This window comes from Kogia breviceps, chromosome 2 (genome assembly GCF_026419965.1).
Source record: "Kogia breviceps isolate mKogBre1 chromosome 2, mKogBre1 haplotype 1, whole genome shotgun sequence".
NCBI classification, from domain to species: Eukaryota; Metazoa; Chordata; class Mammalia; order Artiodactyla; family Physeteridae; genus Kogia; species Kogia breviceps.
Window position 1 is genome coordinate 125,436,029 of NC_081311.1, and position 19,491 is coordinate 125,455,519.

General features: G+C 36.6%; 1 protein-coding gene across 4 annotated transcripts in view; it reads left to right on the forward strand.

The window, feature by feature from the left end:
- LOC131750502 (polypeptide N-acetylgalactosaminyltransferase 13) overlaps positions 1 to 19,491 on the forward strand; it is a 578,974-nt gene that overhangs the window by 511,896 nt on the left and 47,587 nt on the right. For 3 of the 4 annotated variants that reach the window (XM_059052963.2, XM_067026046.1, XM_067026045.1), the window contains one exon: positions 16,577 to 16,675. The exons of the other annotated variant lie outside the window; for it this stretch is intronic. In XM_059052963.2, coding sequence (XP_058908946.1) covers positions 16,577 to 16,675 — 99 coding nt within the window. The remainder of the gene's footprint in view (positions 1 to 16,576; positions 16,676 to 19,491) is intronic. 4 annotated transcript variants of the gene reach the window in all.

Sequence of the window (19,491 nt, forward strand, 5' to 3'; positions counted from 1 at the left end):
GTCTGAAGTCAGGGAGCCTTATTCCTCCAGCTCCATCTTTCTTTCTCAACATTGCTTTGGCTCTTCAGGGTCTTTCTGTATTTCCATACAAATTACAATTTTTTGTTCAAATTCTGTGAAAAATGCCATTATTAATTTGATAGGGATTGCATTGAATCTGTAGATTGGGTAACGTAGTCACAAAATATCTATTATCTTTAGAAATTTAAAAATTAGCTTCGTCATAACTATACAAGCATATGTTCCTAATACATATTCAGTTGCTCAAAATAAGAATTATTCCTTTATGAATTATATGTTCCATACTGTTAACTTCCCACCTAATGGGAATTAGGTTTGAGAATCAAAACTAATATTGGTTGTAATTAAAGCATTTCAACAGCAATAATACATGCATTCCAAAAATATTTATTACATTTGTTGAATCTGCCATTTTTATAGGTCATAACAGTAGAATATCTGAAAATTCAGTCTAATACTTTATGGTGCATTTGCCAAGATATCTATGACTTTATCCACTCTATAACTATAAACATCACTTGTGATTAACTAGAAAATAATTAAAGAAAAAAATGCAATTTGTTCCTAGCTGAATTTTTTTTAAAGGCTGTTTTTCTGTGCCTTATCCTTGCACTGTTTGCCAAATTTCCACTAACTCATCAGCCAGGTAAATATCTCTCTATAGAATTTTTCAGTTTACATCTATTCAACATTAATCTGAACTGTAGTGCAAAGGTTCATGTGTAATAGCACTGAATATACTAGTTTCTAGCTGTAACTTTAGTCACTAGTCCTGTGCCTCTGGTGTTTTGGGTTTTTTTTTTTGTTTGTTTTCATTGGGAGGGTATCATTGCTGTTGTTTTCAAATATGCAGTATTCCCATGTTAGCACTAATGTCACAGGGATTTACTTATATTCAGTACATAAAATATATAAGAGTGTTTTTTAAACTAGAACACTGTTTGCATGTGAGTTATTAATCTAGTTCCACTGAAGATCCCCAATAAAAAATCTTTCATTTCTTTACTGAAAAGTTTGTTGGATCAAGTGTGACTCTGACTGTACCCTTAGAAGAAGGGAGTTTTTCTATTCTTGTAGTAGAGTATTTCTCCCATGGTAATCAATGGACCCAGCTGATGAGTAAACATTGATAACTTTCTAAAAGAAGGTATGACCAGGGCCTATATAACAAGACAGATATGAGTAAAGAGGGCTTTTTGGAAATTTTCTGAGGCCACCGGGGTGACTCCTGAGAAAGATTCAGGGCTCTGAAATGGAAACTAGATGTTTACTTCCATGTTAAAAATTCAGTTTTATGCTTTCTTGCACTACATCAAGAAACCTAATTAATTGACTTTCTGAAAAAGTGAAAATGAAGTGTTGGAAAATTCCTTTATACAACCTACTGATTTTAAAGTAACTATCTTCTGTAATGAACCTCATAGAAATCGTTTGAAAAACTTTGAAAAACTTTTAAAGATAAAGATTACACCTTTCACAGTTTTTGAAACATATCCAGAAGAGGCAGCACGTTGTACTGAAAAAATCCCAGGCTTCGGAATCAAGCAGAGGAAGGTTTAAATACTGACCTCACAGTTTAGGACTCAAGTAGCACTAGGTCTTCTCTCTGGTACCTGTCAGCAGCTGGAAGGTAATCATACAAGGTTATAGTGATGATTGAGGACATACAGCATCTGCAACACCACCTAGCAAGAATTAGTAGCAGCACCAGTAGTTACAGGTATTGTAATTATTATAGCTACTATTTATTGTTTTCTTACTATGTCAAACATTATGCTAGATGCTTAATAATAATTGCAGTATTTAAAAATCACAATTCCATGACTTAGGTTTTGTTATTATCCCCAATTAAATATGGAACCTATATGGAGAAAGTTCATGTGATTGACCTAATGGTCATAGAGCTAACTAAATATTGGAGTCAGGATTCAATACATTTTAGTCTGACACTAAAGCTCACTTTTTCTTATAACTAGAAGGAGAAAGCAGATTATATTACTATATGTTATTCATTCAAAATGCTTTTATTAAATAAGAGATTAAGCTAGAACCTGTGTTATATGCTAACAGATGCAAAGTCAATAAGGAAAGACCTTTACTCTTAAGCCATTCTACTGAAATGGGGGTGGGGGGATGGCAAAGAGAATCAAACAAACAGGTAAGAAATTAAGTAGAAATAAACATGTGGTATATAGGCATGCTATAAGCTGCTGTTTCAAAAACCCAATAAATTCAAAAATCTATGAGATATATTAAGTTTTGAACTTTCTGGAATATTAATGTACTGCAGTTTTCCACTTTAAAACCATCCTTAAAGAGATGCAATCCTGCACCTGTTTCCTTGGAAACAGAAGGACAAATTCACCAAGCACTGCTTTCTAATTGAATTTTCCTTAGTCATGTATACATAATTTGATGGACACTTTGATAATGAGTTTGGGATGAACTGTTAATGGACAACAGTCATTTACTTAAATCTTTTTCTTTCTTACTACCTGTCATTAACCATCAATTTAAAAATGTAAAAACCTACCTTTCCTTATATATGAAGGTACTATCTCTCAAACAGTCTCAAAGTGGTATCAGGTGTCCAAAGCTACTTATCTAGAGGACAAAGTTATTTCTTTGTAGTAATTCATATGTACTCCTCACTTAATTTCAAATGAAATTGTTAGGATTTAACAATTTACAATTTCCTTGAGTTTCAAAGTTTTTCAAAGCCTAGATATTTAATATTGCAGTACATTGGTGAATAGAAATATTTTCATGTCAATTTCTCTTTAAAACTTGCCTAGTTGTATTGCAAGATAGAGGCAAACATGGTATTCAGTTTCTATTATCGTGTACTGTCACCAAAATAATCATCAGTATTGATACCAGATAGCTGTCTTAATTTCTTACTTTTGCATTTTACTCAGGTAATTGAAATATTACTTTACCCAGCCCATGAATTACATGCAGTTTCCAATGAGAAGTTAAAAGCTGTGCAATTGCTTTGAACTAAAACCTTTAATTAAGTAGCTTAATGAAGCATATGCCTTTTAGACTTAGTAAGCAGATCATAATGGAATAAGGAAGTAGAGCTTCTTGCAGCATTAAATTCTCTCTTAAGTAGCCCTTTAGCTTATGTATATTTAGCATGTCAGCTTCTGATCTTGTAAATATAAAAGCTTATTCAAGTATAAGATTGAAAAATGGTTTTCTAAAGTAGTAATGCTTCACCCTAAATTTTTGGCCTCAGACAGCCAGCATTTTGGAAAAATGTGAGCTATGTAGAACACAAGAATAGAGAGGGCAAGAAGGGAGAGAAGAGGATTGTTGGAGCCAAGTGACTTTTAACTCTTGGGGCTTAATATTTGCATTTGCATGTTGCTTGGAAGACGTTGTGACATTAGTCTCTGCATTTTGTACTGCCTGCTTGACCTCAGCACTTCCTATTCCTCTTTTATTCTTTAACCTTATCAGCTAGTTAAGATCCTTGCACACATTGACACTGTATTCCTTAAGTATTGTTAAAGAGCAAATTTAAGTAACTAAAAATAGACATCTATTGAAGCTGCTAGGCTGCAGGGATTAAGGATAAAATCAGTTACTGCCAAATGCAGAGGCTAAAACCCTGAGAGTGTTACCCTTTCTGTTGGTAATCAGGAGATCTATTTATAAATTCACCATCTTCTTGACCCTTTAATAGGATAACCAGTAAGAAAGCCTCATTTTATACAACTTGGCACAAGTAGGGGCATTCTCTCTGCCCATGATAGTATTTCCAAAACTCTCTCGGACCAGTAGCTGATTTTCATCCCAGTGTAACTAAATATGCACATATACAGACAGAATATATTACTCTTCATTAGATGTTAACCTTAAAGAATGTTGGGCTGGGTAACCCACCTATGGACAAAATGAGCAAGTATCTTACTAGGAAAAAAAATTTTTTTTTTTACTTTACACTGCTGATAAATAAATTAGAATCAATTCTATCACTTAAATATGTATTGGCACAAACAACTGCAACAAACTATATTCCAGTTAGGCATATGAATTATCCTAGGATTCTTGTTTGCTTTTGTTATCCACCAAAATAAATGAAAATTGTTCAGTTTTCTGTATTCTCTACTGTTTTGTTGAAGGAGGGTAAGATATCACATACTCATAATTTTTAAATCTCACAGGACATTCTAAACCCAGGTTTACATAAGAGAAGTCAGCTTGGGTTTGTTAATTAAATAGATTTTGCAAATCTGTGTAAAATCATCCTGATTTATTCATAATTTGGTAAAGAGAAAATAAATATACTTAAATGCATATTCACTGCAGCAATTAATTACATGGAAATATTAACATTAAACTCTGGAATTCAGTGCAAATGTGCCTATTTCCTTCTTTACAAAGTAAAGAAAAACCAAATGAGGTTGACATATTTAAAATAATGAGTAACACATTGTGCAGTTGAAAGATAAGCATGTGTTGGAGTAATTAAAGCCCCAAAAAAGCTCCTTTAAGTTTAGACTCTTATTTTAGAATGAAATTTACACGTTAGTTTTGAAGTTCAAAGGTGGTGGGGGTGGGAGTTTATGACTCTTTTTTAGAATTGGAGTTCTCATTGTTGCTAGCTGTCACAATCCAGCAGAGGGAGCAAAAGCTAATGAACAAACCATGCAAGTGGTAAGAACAGTACCAATGATACTACCAATGAGTAGAAACATTTAGAAAAAGACCTGCTGATTTCAAACATCAAAACACAAATGGAAAAAATACTCCCAAGTTTATGTCATGAAAGATTGTTCTCAGGCAATAAAAGATTATGTGTAAAACAAAGAAAAGTCAAAGCAGACAACAAAGTTAAAACTACATTGGCCCTACACCATATATTCAAAGCTATACCACAACATAAGAAATGAGTCACAAGAATTTCTCAGAATGCAGAACTACCCGTATGTTCTACTTATGTTGATACAGGTTGGATTCTGTAAGGAGTTTCTATGGATGAAGTGCCTCCATGTTTGTTTGCCTAGATTTTTCTCAGGATTAATGAATGGCATGATCAAGCAATTGGTGTTGTCAGGTAATATGACACCGGTGACAAGATCAGGATCTTTCCTGAAATTTCATTTCATTGCTTAAATAACATTCTTTGGGAATATATATATTTGCCTCAGTTCCAGGGTGTTCTTATGATGGTTCTGATTTTAAAGTCACGCAAAATCATCCTATATCTGATCATCCTTTGTATCTCAAAAGATGAGATGCACAGTTTGAACTTTCCTGTATGCCAGTATCTTATACTGTGAATTAAGATTTGCTTGTTGAGGACTGTCAGAAGACACTAGTGACTATTTTTATGTTTGAAGAAAATATTACAGATTCCCACTGTTAGGCTCATTGACTTGAGAATAACCTGATGTACATCAGGCTGCCTTCTAGGTGTACATGCATTTTTTTTTTTAAATCTGGATATCATAGGACTACTCACAAAAACCTCTCAGAGACTGTCTCTATCCAGATGATATGTCCTTCTCAATTTTTTAAGATGGGTATTGATAGCCCTGTTCCCTGACACTCCATATTTGTATCCAATGTCATTATAGCCAGAAGTCATTTTCATGACCTGGGTCCAACAGTCTGACAGACACTCAGCATGGAAACCACTTTGCTTCTAGCCTTTTTGACCTGGTTCCTCAGGTCTGATCCTAGGCCCCTTTCATGTGTCTTTGCCACTGTCTGGATGACCTGTCATTTACCTTTACCATTATTCAACTAGAACTTAATCCTCCCTTCCTCCTTATAGGCCTCCTTTCTGAACAACACTGCCTACCTGCCTGGATGGCAGGACTAGGCAATTCCCAGACTCACTATAATAACTTTCAATAACTTATTTGGACAAACTACTTAACCTCTTTGTATCTTAATGTTTTCATGTGTAAAATGGGGGTAATATGTATAATAACTAATTCAAAACCAACCTAAGTGCTTGGGCAGTTCATGGCACATACAATTACAATTATAAATAATAATTATTATTGTGATGGTTGTGGTGCTTGCCATCACTGTCTCATTCTGACAGCTTTCCTAAAACCACTGACTGACTCCTAGTTATTTCTAGTCTCCTAGAACCCATGTCCAGCCAGCCTCACCAGATTCGACTTGGGTTCCTATAATATATCCTCTTAGCACCTGCTGCATTCTAAGGGACAATTAATATTACATCTGGAAACTATCAAACCAATTTTTAGAAAAGTTAGAACATGTCATGAATAAAACAGGCTCCTTTTCATGAAGTCCCCAAAATGAGTCTATTCTGGAATTCTGAAAAAAAACACCAGCAGCAGTGACATACTGTTTGAATCTCTTTGAATTTCTCCATTGAGGCAGAGAGAGCATCCAGGTTTTAGCAAAACCAAAAACTGATGGACAACTTTAACAATAAAATTAGGTGACAAGGTATTCTCACCAATCCCAAAATATGACCTGTAAAATTCATGACCATATGATAATACAATCATTGCAGTAGGAAAAAAGGGAAGCAATGGGGTGTCTGATGGAAATGAGACCAGGATAACACCTGAGTTGCCAATAGATACTCATGAGAAATTGTTTTATGCCAATTTAATAATAGTAGTTGAAACTGGGAGAAGTGTTTTCATAAAATCCAATGTGCAAGTCAGTGAAAAGTCCCCTCTCTAAATGTCTGAAGGGCCTGAAAACTCTGCAGCCTGTGAATTCTTACAACTCAATAGCTGAAGCTCTTTCTCAGGAGAAACTTCAGGGAATAAAGCCCAACTTATGGAGGTAGGGACAACAGTGACAAAGTCCAGATAAAAATGGGAAAGGTCAGGGTGGGGCAGGGGCATGGTGGCAGAGACAAGATAGCAGAGTAGAAGGACTTGAGCTTGCCTCCTCTCATGAAAACACCAAAATAACAACTGCTAAACAACCATTGGACCTGAAAAAAGACTGGAATGTACCAAAAAAGATAGTCTACATCTAAAAGACAAAGAAGCCACAATGAGACAGTAGGAGGGGGCCCATGTGCAAAACAATCAAATCCCATACCCATTTGGGTGGGTGACCCACAAACTGGAAAATAATTACATCACAGAGGTTGTCCCACAGGAGTGAGAGTTCTGAACCCCACATCAGGCTCCCCAGTCTGGGGGTCTAACATTGGGAGGAGGAGCCCCCCAGAGCATTTGGCTTTGAATTCCAGTGGGGCTTGATTGCAGAAACTCCACAGGACTGGGGGAAAGAGAAACTCCACCCTTGGAGGGTGCACACCAGGACCCATGGAAAAAGCAGGGACTCCATAGGAGCCTGGAGAGCAGGGGGGTAGCTATGGCTCACTGTGGAGAAGAGGACACTGGTGGCAGAGGTACAGGGGAGTACTCACTGGCATGAACTCTCCAGGAGGCTCCCATTTTGTCACCAAGTCTTGGCCCCACCCAACAGCCTGTAGGCTTCAGTGCTGAGATGCCTCAGGACAAACAACCAACAGGGTGGGAACACAGCTCCACCCATCAGCAGAACCCACAGCTGTCCATTAAACACACCCCTTGACACAGCCTGCCCACCAGAGGGACAAGACCCAGCTCCACCCACCAATAGGCAGGCACCAGTCCCTCCTACCAGGAAGCCTGCACAAGCCTCTTAGACCAGCATCACCCACCAGGGAACAGACACTAGAAGCAAGAGGAAATACCATCCTGCAGCCTGTGGAACTGAGACTGGAAACAGAGAAAGTCAGACACAATGAGATGGAAAAGGAATACACACCAGACAAATGGAAAAGATAAAACCCTGGAAGAACAACTAACTCAAGTGGAGATAAGCAATCTACCCAAAAAATGATTCAGAGTAATGATGGTAAAGATGATCCAAGATCTTGGAAAAAAAAAATGGAGGCACAAACCGAGAAGATAAAGAACAAACAGAGTTGAACAATACAATAACTGAAATGAAAAATACACTAGAAAGAATCAATAGCAGAATAACTGAGGCATAATAACTGATAAGTGACCTGGAAGACAGAATGGTGGAAATCACTGCTGTAGAACAAAACAAAGAAAAAAGAATGAAAAGAAAAGAGGACAGTCTTGGAGACCTCTGGGACAACATTAAACACACCAACATTTGCATTATAGAGGTCCCAGGATGAGAAGAGACATAGAAAGGGCCTGACAATATATTTGAAGAGATTATAGCCCAAAACCTCCCTAACATGGAAAAGGAAACACTCATTCAACTCCAGGAAGTGCAGAGTTCCATACAGGATAAACCCAAGGAGGAATATGCCAAGACACATATTAATCAAACTTACAAAAATTAAAGACAAAGTAAAAATATTAAAAGCAACGAAGGAAAAGCAACAAGTAACATGCAAGGGAATCACTATAAGGTTATCAGCTGATTTTTCAGCATAAACTCTACAGGCCAGAAGGGAGTGTCACAATATATTTAAAGTGATGAAAGGAAAAACCCTACAACTAAGAATATTCTACCCAGCAAGGCTTTCGTTCAGATCTGACAGAGAAAACAAAAGCTTTACAGACAAGCAAAAAATAAGAGAATTCAGCACCACCAAACCAGCTTTACAACAAATGCTAAAAGAACTTCTCTAGGTGAAAAAGAAAAAGCCACAACTCTAAACAAGAAAATTAGGAATGAGAAAGCTCACTGGTAAAGGCAAACATTTAGCAAACATAGGAAACCATCCATACACAAATGATATCAAAACCAGCAATCATGAGAACAGGAGAGTACAAATGCAGGATATTGAAAACACATTTGAAATTAAGAGAACAGCAACTTAAAACAATCTTGTATATATATATATAGACCGCTATATCAAAACCTCATGTAACTGCAAACCAAAAATCTATAATAGATATACACACAAAGAAGAAAAAGGAATACAAACACAACACTAAAGAAAGTCATCAAATCACAAGAGAAGATAATAAAAGAGGGAGGGAAGAAAAAGACCTACCAAAAGAAATATAAAACAATTAACAAAATGGCAAGAAGAACATACATATTGATAATTACATTAAATGTAAATGGATTAAATGCTCCAACCAAAAGACGTACACTGGCTGAATGGATACAAAAACAAGATCCATATATATATAAGCTGTCTACAAAAGACCCACTTCAGGGCTAGGGACACATACACACTGAAAGTGACAGGATGCAAAAAGGTATTCCATGCAAATGGAAATTTAAAAGAAAAACTGGAGTAAGCAACACTCATATCAGACAAAATAGACTTTAAAATAAAGACTGTTAGAAGAGACAAAGAAGAATAATACACAATGATTGAGGGATCAATCCAAGAAGAAGATATAACAATTATAAATATTTATGCACCCAACATACTAACACCTCAATACATAAGGCAAATGCTAACAGCCAAAAAAGGGGAAATCAACAGTAACACAAGAATACTGGGGGACTTTAACACCTTGCTTACACCAATGGACAGATCATCCAGACAGAAAATAAACAAGGAAACACAAGCTTTAAATGACACACACAACAATAGACCAGATGGGCCTGATATTTATAGGACATTCCACCCCAAAGTGGCAGAATACAGTTCTTCTCAAATGCACACACAACATTCTCCAGGTCAGAGAACATGCTGGGCAACAAAGAAAATCATGGTAAATTAAATTGAAATCATATAAAGTATCTTTTCCAACCACAACACTATGAGATTAGAAATCGAACACAAGAAAAAAAACTGTAAAAAACACAAACATGTGAGGCTAAATAATATGCTACTAAGCAACCAATGGATTGCTGAAGAAATCAAGAAGTACCTAGAGACAAATGACAATGAAAAGACGATGATCCAAAACCTATGGGATGTAGCAAATGCAGTTCTAAGAGGGAAGTTTATAGCAGTGCAATCTTGCCTCGGGAAACAAGAAAAACTGCAAATAAACAACCTAACCTTACACATAAAGCAACTAGAAAGAAGAGCGAACAAAACCCAAAGTTAGTAGAAGGAAAAAAGTCAGAAAAATCAGAGCAGAAATAAGTGAAATTGAGATGAAGAAAACAATAGCAAAGATCAATGAAACTAAAAGCTGGTTCTTTGAAAAGATAAACAAAATTGATAAACTTTTAGCCAGACTCATCAAGAAAAAAAAAAGAGAGAGAGTGAGAGGGCCAAATCAGTAAAAATTAGAAATGAAAAAGGAGAAATTACAACAGACACCACAGAAATACACAGGATCATAATAGACTACTACAAGCAACTATATGCCAATAAAATGGATAACATAGAAGAAATGGAAAAACCCTTAGAAAGGTGAAACCTTACAAGACTGAACCAGGAAGAAATAGAAAATATGAACAGACCAATCACAAGTACTGAAATTGAGGCTGTGATGAAAAAACTCCCAAAAAACGAAGTCCAAGACCAGATGGCTTCACAGGCAAATTCTATCAAACATTTAAAGAAAAGCTAACATCTATCCTTCTGAAACTATTCCAAAAAAAACTGCAGAGGAAGGAACACTCCCAAACTCACTCTTTGAGGCCACCATCACCCTGATATCAAAACCAGACAAAGATATCACAAAGAAAGAAAATTATAGGCTAGTATCACTGATGAATGTAGATGCGAAAAATCCACAACAAAATACTAGCAAACCTAATCCAACAATACATTAAAAGGATCATACACCATCATCAAGTGGGATTTATCCCAGGTATGCAAGGATTCTTCAATATACACAAATCAATCAATGTGATACACCATATTAACAAACTGAAGAATAAAAACCATATGATCATCTCAATAGATGATCTGCCCAAAAGCAGAAAAAGCTTTTGACACAATTCAACACCCATTTATAATTAAAAAAACTCTCCAGAAAGTAAGCATAGAGGGAACACAGGCCATATATGACAAACCCATAGCTATCATTCTCAACTGAAAAGCTGAAAGCATTTCCTCTAGGATCAGGAACAAAACATGGATGTATGGTCTCACCACTTTTATTCAACACCGTTTTATAAGTCCTAACCACGTTAATCAGAGAAGAAAAAGAAATAAAAGGAATCCAAATTGGAAAAGAAGAAGCAAAACTGTTACTGTTTGCAGATGACATGATACTATACATAGAAAATCCTAAAGAGCTACCAATAAACTACTAGAGCTCATCAATAAATTCAGTAAAGTTGCAGGATACAAAATGAATACACAGAAATCTCTTGTATTCCTATATACTAACAATGAAAGATCAGAAAGATAAATTAAGGAAATGATTCCATTTACCATTGCATCAAAAAGAAAAAAATACCCAGGAATAAACTTACCTAAGGAGACAAAAGACCTGTACTTGGAAAAGTATAAGATGCTGATGAAAGAAATCAAAGATGACACCAAGGGATGTAAAGATATACCATGTTTTGGATTGGAAGAATCAATATTGTCAAAATAACTACACTACCCAAGGCAATTTACAGATCAAGTGAATTCCTATCTAATTACCAATGGCATTTTTCACAGAACTAGAACTTAAATTTTTAAAATTTGTAAGTTAACACAAAAGACCCCAAATAGCCAAAGCAATTCTGAGAGAGAAAAATGCAGCTGGAAGAATCAGACTCCCTGCCTTCAGACTATACTACAAAGCTACAGTCGTCAAAAGTGTGGTACTGGCATAAAAACAGAAATATAGATAAATGGAACAAGATAGAAAGCCCAGAAAAAAACCCATACACCTATGGTCAATTAATCTACGACGAAGGAAGCAAGAATATACAATGAAGAAAAGAGAGTCTCTCCAACAAGTGGTGCTGGGAAAACTGGCCAATTACATATAAACAAATGAAATATTCCCTAACACCATACACAAAAATAAACTCAAAGTGGGTTAAATATCTAAATGTAAGACCAGATACAATAAAACTCTTAGAGGAAAACATAGGTAGAACACTCTGACATAAAATTGTAGCAATATCTTTTTAGATCCACCTTCTAGAGTAATGAAAAAAATAAATAAACAAATGGGACCTAATTAAACTTAAAAACTTTGCACAGCAAGGAAACCATAAACAAAACAAAACGACAACCCACAGAATGGAAGAAAATATTTGCAAACAATGCAACGGAGAGGGATTAATCTCCAAAATATACAAGAAGCTCATGTAGCTCAATCTCAAACAACCCAGTCAAAAAATGGGCAGAAGCTCTAAATACACATTACTCCAAAGAAGATATACAGATGGCCAATAAGGACATGAAAAGATGCTCAATGTAACTAATTATGAGAGAAATGCAAATCAAAACTACAGTGAGGTTTCACCTCACACTGGTCAGAATGTATATCATCAAAAAGTCTAAAAGCAATAAATGCTGGAGAGGCTGTAGAGACAAAAGGAACTCTCCTACACTGTTAGTGGGGATGTTAATTGGTACATCCACTATGGAGAACAGTATGAAGGTTTCTTTAAAAACTAAAAACAGAGCTACCATAGGATCCAGCAATCCCACTCCTGGGCATATATCGGGAGAAAACCATAATTCAAAAACAAACATGCACCCCAATGCTCACTGCAGCACTATTTACAATAGCTAAGACATGGAAGCAACCTGAATGTCCATCAACAGAGGAATGAATAAAAAAAGACATGGTATATATTGATATATACAGTGGAATATATTACTCAGCCATAAAAAAGGATGAAATGCTATTTGCAGCAACATGGACGGACATAGAGATTATCATACTAAGTGAAGTAAGTCAGACAGAGAAAGACAAATGTTATATGATATCACTTATATGTGGATCCTAACAAATGATACAAATGAACTTATTTACAAAACAGAAACAGTCTCACAGACTTTGAAAACAAACTTATGGTTACCAAAGTGGAAATGTGGGGGGAAGGATAAATTATAAGTTTGCGATTAACATATACACACTACTATATATAAAATAATCAACAAGGACCTACTGTACTGCACAGGGAACTCTACTCAATGCTCTGTAATAACTTATATGGGAAAGAATCTGAAAAAGAATATATATTATATATATAATATATATGTCTAACTGGATCACTTTGCTGTACACCTGAAACTAACACATTGTAAATAAACTATATTTCAGTAAACATTTTTTAAAAATAAAAATGGCAATGTTGAACAGAACCAAGAGATCTCAAAGAACAGAAGGCAATTTTTTTTAACTCTTCAAAAAAATACAGGAACAGATCTAGATTTGTGAAGTTAGAAATGGTCTCCAGTGTAAACATTTCCTGTAGGTATAGCTGGAAACATTTATTCTTAAACATACCCAATGGGTAGCGGGGAAATCAGCTTTGCTATGAAAACCTCCTTGCCCTTCCAACAGCACTCACAGTTTTCAAAATGATTCACAAAATTAACAGGCTTCTAGTTACCAACTACTCTGTTGTGTTTTCCTGATAAGGGGAGTTTCAGCCCTGATTACACATTTGAATTATCTGGAGAGCTTTTAACTGTATTCTGGTCCTACTCTAGACCATTTGAATCAGAATCTATGAAGGTGAAGCAAAGTAGAAGTACATTCTAAAAGCTTTCCAGGTGAGTCTACAGGGCAGCCCAGGTGGAAACCACTGAAAAAGAAATTACTCCAAAAAGGAAAAGTAATTGTAATGTCACCATTCAATATCAAGACATGCTATACCTTCCTCCAGAATGGTGTTTGCCAAACTTTGCACATTTTAATCACCTGGGGAGATTTTATAACACCTGATGGACAGGTTACACCCTATGCCAATTAAATGAGAATCATCTGGGCATAGATACCAGGCATCAGAATACTTTAAAGATGTCAAGTGATTCCGCCCATCAGGAAGGAAGGTAGGGAGAGACAGGAAAAAGGGAAAGAAAGGAAGAGACAAAGAGAGAAAGAGCAAGGGAGGGAGGGAGGAGGAAAAATTACTTCCTAATCAAATTCTCCCTCTTAAAAGATCCAGAGAATTTGTTTCCTGAAATAAAATTTAAAAAAAAAAAAGGAAAGGAAAAGAATAGAAAAGGATCACTACCATAAGAATAAAGATAATAAAGAGTAAAATGATAGCTCTCCAAAAATGAAAGCACACCAAAAGTTTATGCTCATAAGACAGGAAAATTGTAAATATTTTAAAACAAGTCAAGAGAAATTTTATAATGATAAAATAAGTAAAACAACAATATAAATCAAATTTAGAAAAACCTCTGAAATGAGGGCCTGAAGTGCAGGAAAGAATTAGAAATTAAAGAATGAATCATTTCAGAAATGAAGGATAAACTTAAAGAACAGATGAGTCAATAATTCCAGGAGAAAATGCCATAGAGTTTTAGAGGGGGGGGAAAGGAGGAAACTTTTTGACATATAGAGAAGCAAGAAGATCCAAAATAATAGAATTTCCTAATGTGAAAAAGCAATGAAACAAAATGAACACTAAAAATAACTCAATATTTATTGAATTATATATAATTCAATTATATATAATACAATATTATTCAACAGTTACCCTTGAAAATAAATTTGGAACTACATAGTGAAACAGAACACCATATACCTGGGCAAGTGATACAGAATGAATTTTAAGATACGTTGTGGTAAACCTATTGGACTTAGTTTGGCATTCAGGCAAACAGACATTTGTAATAAGAGAAAGAAAATCAGACTACACCAGACTCTTCAAAAGCAACTATTTATGCTGGAAGTGAATAGAGTAACATTTTAAAGATACTCAAGGAAATATATTGTAAGCCAAGGATTTCAGATCCACAAAATGGATTTTCAAGCATACAGTTATCAATGTGTAAGAACTCAGAATATTGTTCCCAGTAAATGGAAACATCATCTACCTATTTGCTCAGGCCAAAACCTTGTAATGCTTCTTGATGTCTTTTTTTTCTCTCCTAGCTCATTTCCAATTCAATTTCAAGTCCTACTGGCTCTACCTTAAAAACATCCTAAATTTGACCTCCCCACCTCCACTGTTATCCTATTATTCCACGTAACCATCATCTCTTGCTGGCGTGACTCAATAGTCTCCTTATTTGTTTCTGTTTCCACTCTTGCCTCCCTCTAATCATAGGAACAGGGCTTGACCATACTGCTCAGTTCTGCCCAACCCCTTACCAAGTGTGAATTCTACTCCCCACTAATTTCAATTGCTGATTGGGGTTTACTGCAAATGACAGTGCTTTTCCTAACTCTGGGAACCATTACCTGACCATAGGGTTCTGTACCATACAAAAAAGTTGAATTGTATAAACCTACTCCAGCCTCTATAGAAGTTTCTAATCATATTCATTTTCCAGTAGGAAGAAACATTTACCTAAAGCATAGATAACTATTATAAATAAATATATCCAAGTAATGTGTGAGTGAACAATAATATGTGTCCAAATAAGAGTCAGAGGTAAGAACTTTCCAGAAGCAGAGTGGACAAGTATAAAACATACTACTTGGGCTTCCCTGGTGGCGCAGTGGTTGGGAGTCCGCCTGCCGATGCAGGGGACATGGGTTCGTGCCCCAGTCCGGGAGGAACCCACATGCCGCGGAGCTGCTGGGCCCGTGAGCCATGGCCGCTGGACCTGTGCGTCCGGAGCCTGTACTCCACAGCGGGAGAGGCCACAGCAGTGAGAGGCCCGCGTACCACAAAAAAAAAAAAAAAAAAAAAAAAAAAAGACATTAAAAAAAAAAAAAAATACTACTTGGAGGTAAGACTAAGGAAAAAATTCTAAAACATTCCATCTACTAGAAAGGTTTTTCTTCTTCTTTACATTCACTTGTGCTTGATTTAGTAATCTGGGCATCTTTAAACTCAATAAATGGCTTTTGTAATTGCATCTGGCACAACTATGTATTAATGTTATGTTAATTATGGGACTAATGCAGTGTTTGAGTATAAACCATGAATCTTATGTTTACAGTTGGCAATTTAATCTTGGTTTTAAAGAATTTTCATGTGAAATCACCATTTAGCCTTGTAATAGCTTTTCTTAGGGTCAGCTGCTTTCCACTAAGTTTGGCACTGGGAATGAAAAAAAGATATGTATATTTTAGTTAAAGAAATAAACAGTGTAATTAACCTTTATAAATGTACAGAATGGAACATCTAGTAATGAAGCAACTAAAAATACATAAATTTGAATATTTAACCAATTTGTTTCCCTTCCTTTCTCTATAGGACATCATGAATACACTATAGTTATCTGAGTGGAATTTGGAAACTGTCCTAATTTTTAAATGATTTTGGGAAGAATTCCTAATTTATAATATGTAGAGGTTTTCTTCTTTTCTGATACTACGCTATAAACAAAGAGTGCCTCTTGATTGGATGCTAATGACAATGCTCATGCTATTCAAGTTTACTTGAATGAGAGTTTAGAATCTTATATAGATCTCAGAATGGACACAGAAAAATAAAAATAAATATTTAAAGTAATGTGTTCTCCTTGGAGAAACTTCCTTACAAACTCATATTATTTTGTTACCAATTTGCACTTTGAAAATATCAGAAAGACCTTCTGACTTACATTTTTGTGTGTTTCCTTTAGATAAGAAATGTTGAAACAAATCAATGTTTAGACAACATGGGCCGCAAGGAAAATGAAAAAGTGGGTATATTCAACTGTCATGGTATGGGAGGAAATCAGGTAAACTCTCCCTTTTTTATCAGCTTCATATTTCGGGGGGAAAATGTTGTGTAAACTATTCAGGTAGACTATGGCTTAGTTTAGTAAATTAATGGGCATTCTAATCAAGAATTAATTTGCCTATGTTATTATCCCAAGTATTGTAAGAAAGCACTGAAGAATTTAATTAAAAGAGCAACATCTTCAATGAGCCTATGGAGAATGAGGCCAGATGTTTGGAACTCATCTCATATTACCATGTATGAGAAAATGAGGACTACATTTGATTCTGTTGTTAACTGAATCATATAAAATAATCATTCAACAACTATGATGTTTTCCTGATGGTGATTATCCTAAATTTCTTTTTCAAATGTTTACGTATGTCATGTTTTCTGTGACTTTTGGTGGTTTAATAAAATTTTAAAGTGCATAGATAAGCACATCTGTTACAACTTTGCTTTGGCTATCTGAAGATGCCCTTTGGACCAGGTAAAAATGTAGTCTTTAAACAAGATTTATACTTGACTGAAATTCTAGGACACCTTTTTCTGTGTGACAGTCCAATTAATTATCAGAAACTTATACTATAACAAGGATTCTTGTGCTCTCTGTAAGCACTGGAAAGTGGCACGGCAAGGTGGGCCACGTGGAGGCTACTTGGCGGTTGAGTCTTGCTGCCATGGCTACTTTCAGAGGCCGAATTTGGAGTTCGTAGGAACTTAAAGCAGAGTTAGAGATAACTGCTCCTCTGTACACAAGTTGTCTAAAAGGGTCAAGAAGAAGCACAGGAGTGAGTTGTTTAGTGCTTTAGAGTGAGCTGAGGAAGCAAAAATTATTCTAATCAGCACAACATGATGGTTATATTTGTAATGCAGCTGAATGTATCAAGAATTCATAGAGAGATCTTAGGCATCAAGATGGCAGAGGAGTAAGACGTGGAACTCACCTACTCCCACCAATACATCAAAAATACATCTATAAGTGGAACGATTTGCACAGAACATCTACTGAACACTGGAAAAAGACCTCAGATTTCTGAAAGGGCAAGAAAACCTCCCCATAACTCGATAGGACAAAAGAAAAAAGGGAAAAAAAATGAAGGAAGGAACTGGGATGGGAACTGCACCCCAGGGAGGAAACTACAAAGGAAGAAATTTTCCTGCACCCCGGGAAGTTCCCTCTATGGTGAGGAGATCAGCTAGGATGGAGAAGCTTCAGAGCCTCAGAGGAGAGTGCAGCAACCAGTTTGAGGAAGGTAGGACGGAGGGTGACCTGCACAGGTGGTCACCGCCGCCCCGTGCTCCCCAGCCTGAGACGCTTGTCCATCACTATGGGCAGAGGCTGGGTGCTGAAGCTCCGGCTTCAGAGGTCAGATCTAGGTAGAGGACTGGCATTGGCTGTGCAGAGACAGCCTGAAGAGGCTGGAGTGTGGCAACCAAGGGTGTACTCAGAAGAAGCTTGGACACACCAGAGAGACAAAGTGCCATTGTTGGGGAAACGTGCAAGGAGAGGGGTAGGACCGCCATAGGAGCTTCTTTCCCTGCATGCACTCTTAGGCAACAGGACACCACCTACATGAGCTCCAGTGGTGGGCGCGAGCCACCACTGCCACTAGGAGACCCACAAGCAGGTGCCAATCGCTGCCCACAAGCAGGTGCCAATCACTGCCCCTGCTGTCCCGGGAGTGAGCAGAATGCCACTGCTGTTGGGAGACCCAGGAGTGGGCACTGTTCACTGCCTCTGCCATCTGGGGAGCACGCATGGGCAGCGAGCAGTCGCCAATCACTGCCCCTGCTGCCCCGGTAGTGTACGGGATGCCACTACCGTTGCGAGACCCAGAAGCAGATGCAAGGATTCTTCAATATCCGCAAATCAGTGTGATACACCACATCAACAAACTAAAGAATTAAAACCACATGATCATCTCGATAAATGCAGAAAAAGCTTTTGACAAAATTCAACACCCATTTATGATAAAAAACTCTCCAGAAACTCAGCACAGAGGAAACCTACCTCAACATAATAAAGGCCATATATGACAAACCGACATCTAACATTATTCTCAACTGTGAAAAGCTGAAAGCATTTCCCCTAAGATCAGGAACAAGACAAGGATGTCCACTCTTGCCACTTTTATTCAACAGAGTTTTGGAAGATGCTCAACATCACTAATTATTAGAGAAATGCAAATTGAAACTACAGTGAGGTTTCACCTCACACTGGTCAGAATGGCCATCATCAAAAAGTCTACAAGCAATAAATGCTGGAGAGGGTGTGGAGAAAAGGGAACTCTCCTACACTGTTGGTGGGGATGTAAATTGGTACAACCACTATGGAGAACAGTATGGAGATTCCTTTAAAAACTAAAAGTAGAGCTACCATATGTCCAGCAATCCCACTCCTGGGCATATCCAGAGAAAACCATAATTCAAAAAGATACATGCACCCCAATGTTCACTGCAGCACTATTTACAATCGCCAACACATGGAAGCAACCTGAATGTTCATGGACGGAGGAATGAAAAAAGAAGATGTGGTACATATATACAATGGAATGTTACTCAGCCATAAAAAAGAATGAAATATTGCCATTTGCAGCAACATGGATGGACCTAGAGAGTATCATACTAAGTGAAGTAAGTCAGAGAAAGACAAATATCACATGATATGTCTTATGTGAGGAATCTAAAAAATGACACAAATGAACTTACTTACAAAACAGAAACAGTCTCACAGATTTTGAAAACAAACTTATGGTTACCAAATGGGTAATGTGGGGCAGGGGAATAAATTAGGAGTTTCAGATTAACATATACACACTACTATATATAAAA